The sequence below is a fragment of the Pygocentrus nattereri genome, chromosome 4 (genome assembly GCF_015220715.1).
Source record: "Pygocentrus nattereri isolate fPygNat1 chromosome 4, fPygNat1.pri, whole genome shotgun sequence".
NCBI classification, from domain to species: Eukaryota; Metazoa; Chordata; class Actinopteri; order Characiformes; family Serrasalmidae; genus Pygocentrus; species Pygocentrus nattereri.
In genome coordinates, this window is record NC_051214.1 from 26,865,352 (window position 1) to 26,874,193 (window position 8,842).

At 36.7% G+C, this 8,842-nt stretch overlaps 1 protein-coding gene across 1 annotated transcript; it reads left to right on the top strand.

Moving 5' to 3' along the window:
* Window positions 1–488: 488 nt before the first annotated feature.
* si:dkey-183n20.15 (RING-HC_RNF170 domain-containing protein) lies at window positions 489–8,840 on the top strand. Its single transcript, XM_017687633.2, has 6 exons — window positions 489–732; window positions 2,314–2,380; window positions 3,457–3,559; window positions 5,988–6,061; window positions 6,256–6,366; window positions 7,534–8,840. Exons 1-6 carry the CDS (start codon window positions 635–637, stop codon window positions 7,840–7,842), a joined length of 762 nt encoding a protein of 253 aa, XP_017543122.1. The 5' UTR covers window positions 489–634; the 3' UTR covers window positions 7,843–8,840.
* Window positions 8,841–8,842: the final 2 nt, after the last annotated feature.

Here is an 8,842-nt window from a genome sequence, read left to right on the forward strand (position 1 = left end):
ATACCATGTGTCGGAGGCTAATTTTCTCTTAAATATGTTTTCTTGACTGTGAAAAATAAATAACTTGTAATGTATTCATGTACTTAAACAAAAGTGTGGTCTCTGACTTTTTCACACTGCTGTAATTTGGCAATAAAGTCTAATATCAAATATTTATTTAGGTTTACGTGTTACTAAAATACATTCTTCCAGATTTTGCAACTGAAAAGGTTCTGAGTAGAATATAGAAATAACATATTTTAATACCGTATGCCAGATTCCAGAGGTTGTGTGTGGTATTACCTACAGTAAATGATTGACAAAATAAGCTGATTTTATTGGGCCTAACCTACTTAGTGTTAGTAGGTGGAGTCTGCTAGTCTTTGACCTTGTGTGGGTGGTCACATGACCAAAATAGAGTGTATCCTGGCAGACGGTGGGAGCGGCACTATTTCATGGATAGTTATTACCTAATAAGGCAAGAATGTATCAGTGTTCACATTCCCTGTATTAACAATATGTTTATATGTAAAGCATAGTCAGGCTCTTCTTTTGAAAAGGCCTCAAGTCAGATTTTGGGCTGTGCTGCATTGAGACGAGAGACTCTGAGAGGAACCCAAAGCTTTAGTTAATAATTCACTAGTCTGTCAAATTTATGGGATACAGTGATGCAGTCAGACAGCATTTCCTTCTCTCACCAAGCCAAGACACATTCCACATGAACATGCACACCTGTCACAGCTCCTACAACAGGTAAGAGACTCTTAATATTAATGTTTTTTCTCTGATTTATGATAGATGTGATTTATCTCAGTAATTATCTCAGTAGTTACACATATTACGTTAATGTACAGTATGCATATACATATTACTGCTGTAGGAACAAAACCTTGTATCTCCATGTTTTTTTTAGGTTTTTTGACATAGCTTTGTAAATGCCTGCTGCCCTTAACATTGTCTGTAAATTTCATGATGAATGGGCCAAAAGTAAAGGCAGAAACTCCTTGGAAAAAAGTCTGGTTCCATTGACTTACATTAAAAGTAAAGTAGGTTTTTTTCTGTCTCCTTTAAAGTTATCATTTTGGAGATACAAGGTTTTGTCCCAATATGTTAACCGTTAATTTACATTATGATGTCTGATGTGTTGTCATACCTACTCTGCATTCTATTACACGTGAATATCCCATTTTACTGTACAAACATTCTTAGTATAAGAAATGTGTGTAAAACAGTCTGTTGAACTGAAGTTCCATTAAGTCTATTAAAACTATGTGATGTCAAAACATCTATCATCTATCCATGTGTCTATATCAAGCCATTAAAAGCCTTCACTGAACCAAATAGGCAAGTTGTTTATATGGTCATCAGTCCAGCAGAGCAGTTGTGCTTGTTGTACGGGCAGCCAGATGTTAGTGTTGATACGATGTAGCACATAATATTAATTGTGTCACATTTTATTGGGGCAATGAAGAAAAACAAACATGTACATTGGTTCCAATACTGCTTGGCAGTGCAAATCATGACAGTAAAGAGTTTACATAGACAAGAAAACGTAACCAAATTTTCCAAATCTTTTATTCTGCTTTTGATTCTAATGCCTTTGAAACTTATGGTGCACCTTTTTTTTGGAAAAAAAACAAACAAACAAAACTGCCCTGTATTAAATGATTGTTTAAACAAATGCATTTAGATATATCCTCCTGTTCAGCTGACAGAGGTTCAGCTCTACATCTCCACAGTAAAGTTAGAAGCGCTTCAGCCCAGACTGTGTTTCGAATGGGGCACAATAAAGGACAGCCAATAAGAACAGAGCTCATTTATTTGTCTTAAAGGCACAATAACAAAAAAAGCATGCTGAAATGAAATGAAACCACACAAGCAGCTGGTGATAATCAAACAAATATAAATACAATACAAATACAAGAAAAGGGTTTGTGTACATAGTTATCACCCACAATTTGAAAATAATAATAAAAAAAAAAACATTTCCAATAATCAGAGGCTCTTGTCACTGTTAGAGGCGTTCGTAATAACGTACAGTAGTCCTTGAGTTTCTGGACAGCGTATTACTGTACTAACTGCTGTGTGATGCAGGACGTCCATGAATCAGACAGAGGAACATATGAATTCATATTCTGTGTATCATATGGAGAACTTTAAATATCCTGTGGCTGGCGACGTGATGAAGTGTCTGCGTTCTGATTTTTTTAAGATGCAAGTTCTTTATTTTTTTTTTATGATGGCTCACTGATAACAATAGCTTTCCCTTTATATCACTGCTGTGAAATCGAGTTTATTACTCTAGTGATCGGTTTTATTTTCTGACTTTTGCAGGTCTCCTCTTGTCTCAGAGAGCCAGGGTCAAGGTCAAGCGCAAGGTCAGCATGTGAGCCACAGAGAGGTAAGACACACACACAAACACAAACACATACAAAAAGTAAAAGAGAGAGAGAGAGAAGGAAAGAGTAGAGAAAGAGAGAGGGGGAAGGCGGAAGGGAGGGAGTGAGGGAGAATATCCTCAGATAACGCGGACCGGAATATGCTTTTGAAGTTGATGGAACACACGTGCATGAGTTAGAGGGACAGTGAAAGGAGGCCATCAATATAGATACATATTTACATATTATATATTGTGTTTAAACAGTTTTTAGATATACAAATATAAATATATATATATATATATATATATATATATATATATATATATATATATATATATATATATGTATATATATATATATATGTATATACACACATACACACACACACACACACACACATATATATATAGGTGTGTGTGTATGTGTGTATATACATATATATATATATTTATATATATATATATAAATATATATATAAATATATAGATATATATATATAGATATATATATATATATAGGTGTGTGTGTGTGTGTTCTATGAACTTCAAAACCATACTACAGTCCAGGTTTAAGACACCGCTGCTGTTCATATTCAACTATCATGCTCAAATACCACATGTGACTGGTTCTCTGTATCCTGCTTTAGATAACTACATATTGATCATTCTACCGAACTGGTCGAAAAGTCAGAGTTTAAAACACATTTCAGACTTTTAACTTGGACTTTAGACTAAAATCACTTTGTGTGACCCAATACCTTAATTGTGTTTCTTTAACTAAATGTTTCAATCTTCCATTTTGTCACTATCAGTACAATACTAACACTTCCAAAACTTTACCTAACTTTACCCCTTATGAATGTGCTTTGTGTTTGGTATTTACATGACTTTATTTTTATTCACATAATAATACATCTACAAAATGACAAATCTTTCAGCTTCACTTTAAAGGAATGTAGTTTTTTTTTTTTAATGCTGAAAAATGCACAAAAAAGTTCAATACTGTGAGATCCTTGGCCGAGATCTTACACCGCTCAACTAGTCTCGCTAAGTTTTCATTTTCCATTGTAGTAACTTTTCTTCACTCTGTTGTGCAGGACCTCTCATGTATACTTGCGGGCAGCAGGGACCTTCACTGCCCTGTGTGTTTACAGCTATCCACATTTCCTGTGGAGACAAACTGTGGCCATCTATTCTGTGGTAAGTAATGCATTTTACATGCAAACCTCTAGTCCGGCTACAATTTTACCAAAAAGGCTTCTTTATAGTTTTAAAAATGGTTCTGTCACTTGTTATAATAATGGAAGTCTTTTTAAGCCATAGAGAACCATTTAAAAGGCTCCTGAACTCTCAAAATGCCAGGCTTATCACATACTGAGGCTTATTATTCAGCAACTATAGGGACTTTAATGCAAGCTGACTGAGCTGTACTTAGGTTATAGAAGTTAGCCATGGCACAACTTGTGCGTCAACGTATTTTCATTTAGAAAGTCAACAAAACATATAATTTAACCAGCAGCACTCAATACATACTATACTTAACCATTGGTTTTAATAAAGAACCCCTGAAAAGTCCACTTTTTAAAGGTCTGGGTGATCTTGATCCTGTTCATTTTGGTCAAAATCAATAATGTTATATAGAGGATATTAGGATAACCATCTGGCACCAGTGCTGATTTTTATAAGTTGTCTCAGACTCTAAGTAGTGATCTAGAGGATGTACCCATCTCCAGAATACCTGCTTAAGTTTGGGAAGGGCTTGTTAATGAGCTGATTAGTTGGATCAGGTATGTCAGCAGCGCCATAATGTGCAGAGCAGTGGGCCTCCAGGACCACTGAACCAGCAGCCATTCTGTCCATACTATTGTATGGAGTAGGAAAAATAGTTTTGTATTTTAATGCCCTTTATAAATTTGCTAAAAATGGCTCCCAATGTCTAGTACAGAAATTAAAAGGCACAGTTTAGTGCATCTTGCACTACAAGACCAAATGGTCATGAGTTTGCTGTTCCCGTCACACAGGTGTCTCAGCTTAAGCGCTGGTAGCAAGCACAGTATTCTGATGTCAGATCAGTGTTGGTGGCTGTTTGTAGTGAGAGAGCAGATGGTGGAGCGCTCTCACCACATGGAACAGTCAGCGGGTCACATGACTAAGCCCAGTCTATGGAATTTAATATTTAACTGTTGCTGTAGTGGCAGTGGTTTCCACAGTCACATGACACAAATCACACGTCTGCTCACTTTTCTGCCAAAAGTGTGAGTGAGACTGGTGATCATGCACTCAAGTGTGTTTTTAAGTGTGCCAGAAGCATCAAGTTCAGTTTGATATATGTGCAATATGTCGCTATAGCAACAGCTACACTATTCCATAGCATTCTGAAATCTAAAGAAGCTGAGATCTATTTTTCCAGTCAAGCATTGTGGCACAGCAAATGGGTCAAGACTTATCAGTCTGGAGACAGATAGCAAACTACTGGTTAACCTTTTTCTGTCTCACACTCACACTTTCACCTCGCCTTCACACTGTCTCTCAGATAATATGACCTATCAGGTAACTCATTTAGTCTGCAAGGCTGGCTGTGTAACCCTCACCAGCTTCATTTAGAAAGGTAAATAAAGTTGTGCTGATAGCATAATGCTAGGTATTCATTAGCCTTGTGTTTAAAAGTTAATGTTATCCATAAAATGACTATAGTTAATAATGCAGATAAAGTAAAAATGACAATATTGTCTCAGTACAATTAGCCCGAATGATTCCTACAAAGTCCTTTTGTTGTAGTTGATGACCGAAAATGTGCTGAGAATAAATCCAGTTTAAAAACACTGTTCAATAAGGTCCACATCAACATGTTCACACAGCTCGACCTGATCCTCACTCATCTTCATAAGCTGTAAATAAGACTGATAGATTGATAATAAAGCCTTAATGAGTCATGTTACTTCTGGAACAACTCCAAGAAACTGCTTTGGTGCCAGTAAACTCTGACCCCAAACAGCTTAAACTGGCTGGAACAACCTGTCAATTCTGTACAGAGCGGTCTCAGTCTGTTATTTCCACAATGGCAGTATATGCATTATTTCATAATTAGGTTGGGTGTTACTTAATTAACACATTTATTATTATTTATTATTTATTTAATGATTCTTTTGTATTACTTAATGAACACAAAATTAACTATATTTTTATATGACTTCATTACACTTATTTGACTAAAAGGACAAAAATAAAGGGCATTATACAGAATCTTTCCTACTTTGCTGCAGTAACAGCCTCTGCCCTTCTGGGAAGGTTTTACACTAGATGTTAGAACATTGCCAAGAGTATTTGATTGCATTCAGCCACATGAGCATCAGTAAGGTCAGGTAGTGATGGATGATCAGTTCCGGATCACAAACTTCCCTCCAACTCATCCCAAATGTATTCGATTGTGCTCCATCACCCCAGAGAGTGTCCCAGTCTATTGGCAGTGCTTTGCTATGAGAATTAAACAAGCTGAGTGTGTCTGTGGGTTTGTCTGTGTATATCTGGGGAAATATATCTGGGTAATGGCTTTTATGATCATGATTATTAACTCATTATGATCTTTCTCTCTCTCTCTCTCTCTCTCTCTCTCTCTCTCTTTCTCTAGCTCCTTGTCTCATATCTTACTGGAAGCACGGCTCCTGGTTAAACGCTATCAGTTGTCCTTTGTGTAGACAGAAGGTATGAAGCACACTTTACGGAATACACTCATTGTAGTCTGTGGTAATCCTGTCAAATGTCACTTACAAGAAACTTTAATCAGTATGTAGATCTTACTCAGTGATTAGTACACCATCAGTACTCTTTACTTCCTTCAGTCACTTCCACGTTTTTTATCACTTGTTTCTATGCTTGTTTCTTCTGGTTTCTCCTAGGTCAGTGTAATGAATCATCTCTTTGGCGAGAGCAAAGTGGACAGGAAGCAGGGAGAGGTGCTGTGCCACATAAGAGATTATAATAAACGCTATTCTGGAGCAGCACGAAGGGTGAGTTCCACCTTAGCGACTCTCCATATTAAATTGTCAGACAGAGACAGGTCAGAATTACTGTGCTTTATTACTTCTGTGTTTTTTATTGGGGTTATAAACACATTCATTTGCATTATGTACATACAACAGCACATGCCCTTTCACTACACCTTTTATGGGTAATATGAGACTGGTTACTGGCAGAAGCTATAAAACTGATTCTGATAGTGACCTCACAATGATGGTTTGTTTCTGATTGTGATCTCACAAAAGGACCTCACAATGATCGTTTGATTCTGACTGTGACCTCACAATGATAGTTTGTTTCTGATTAGGACCTCATAATGATAGTTTGTTTCTGATTATGACCTCATAATGATAGTTTCTGATTATGACCTCATAATGATAGTTAGTTTCTGACTGTGACCTCACAATGATGGCTGCACTGTTTTGTGTGCAACTTCAATGTGAATGGGTTATTATTGAATAGGTGAACATATGTAAATATGGATATATGCAAATTTGTTGGTTTTAGTGACACCACATAGACAATTAATTTAAAACTGGCTGTTTTTGCAGTGTGGTTTTATATATATATATGAACTGGTAAGGGAACAGATTCTAAACTTTTACAGTGTTTACATGCTACACCTAACTCTTATTACAATATGGTGAAGACAATTCCGTTTTTAATGATATGGGTCTTTTTTTTTTTTTTAATAATAAGGCTTTTGTCGAGAGTCATATGCCTTTACATACCTTAGGTATATACTTAACATAAATCTATGTTTTAAAAGCTTAATCTTCCATGACTGCACATCATGAACATATGGATCAGAATTAATTCACAGTACTCAGTGATGAGCAAGTGTTTAGGAGAGGGCTGTATTGGTGTTTGATACAATTTAGTGTTCTGGGAAAAATAAACAGCCAGGGGATTTTTATGTCCACAATATTGTACTATTCTTTACCAAACACAGCTTCCACCATAGTGCACAACTGTCAATACATTTGATTGACAATAATACATTTTTATTATAGTATGGCATTTTATTTGTCTTGTACCTGAAAAAAAGGACTAGGCAAAAGGGACAAATGAGGTCACAGATTTCTAACCCATTTGTGGCATGCATTTAAGAGTTAAAATGACCAGTAATGTCTTATACATCTCGTTCTCTCTTGCAGGTGAGTGATTACCTGTGTGACGCTCCTTTCTTCCTGCTGCTCTCATTGCGGACTCTGGGGAACATGGGCGGACTGGTGTGGCTCTTCCTGCTGAGGGTAGCAGTGTGTGGGTTTGGGGCAGCCGCCTCACTTGTCTCTCCACTGGAGGCCATGCCTGGACCCGTCAATGTGGCAGTGGGGCTTCTAGATGACCTGGTTGTGGTCTTTCTCCTCCTCATCTCCATTTTTAACATCCACCAGCAGATGGCCTCAGAGAGGACAACTAGAACACAAACTGTTACACATGGAATTCTAACAGACACGCTGTAAAACAGAGGACAGAGTACACTGCACAGCAGATAAGCATGATGAGTGAACTCAGTAAAGCGAACATATTGAACTGCTGCACAGAGAAGGTACAGCAGGGAGGCTTTTTAAGCAGCAAGCTGTGTTGTAATAAGGAATAGCACAGAGGGTCATTTTCAAACAACATATACACTCTGTTTACATATTGCACTACCTACAACCTCCTGATTGGTCTGAAACATCAAATGAGCAGAAAAGGGGTGTAGAACTTTCAAGAAACGCGATGTTTTTTATGAAATATGAGATGTTTAAGAAAACAGCAGGACCAGTCAGCGCATATAACTATTATATCGCTGGTGTCAGAAGAAATCCTTGTATCTTCAAAATGGTAACTTCACAGGGGAAGGAAAAAACCTACTTTACTTTTAATGTAAGTCAATGGAACCAGACTTTTTTACATGTCATTTTAAGCTATTTCTTTTGGTCCATTCTTAATGAACTTTACAGACAATGTAAAAGGCAACAGGCATTTTCAAATTACGTCAAAAACTTCCAACAGCAGCGATATGAGGGTCTGGCAACAGTAACTGTAAAGATCTGCTTTGTCCTAATAATTCCAGGTTTCCATGAATGTTCAAAGGCTTAAAACAAAAACTGTCCTTTTCTTCAGTTTACTCAGCTGGTATATTGTCAGCATTTATTTATATGCTGAGGGTCTTGTGTGCAGTATGTTTTCATTTTTGGTGTGAATGAAATCTTTTCATTTCCTTTTTGCCCGACTGATGTTCTTCCAATGTAATATAATAATGTATAGTTTACCTTCATTGCTGTACATTATTCATTGTGTAGCCCCAGCTGTTTAGGGCTTTTATTTTTTTTTAACATCTTCCTAGAGCTGACCTCCATGAAAAATATTAAGGCAACAATCCTTATGCCTACCTTGGGGTGCAACCAGGAATCATTAATATCTTTTCAATGTACACAATGTAAATATTGTAAAGTGTTTAATAAAGACCTATTTATG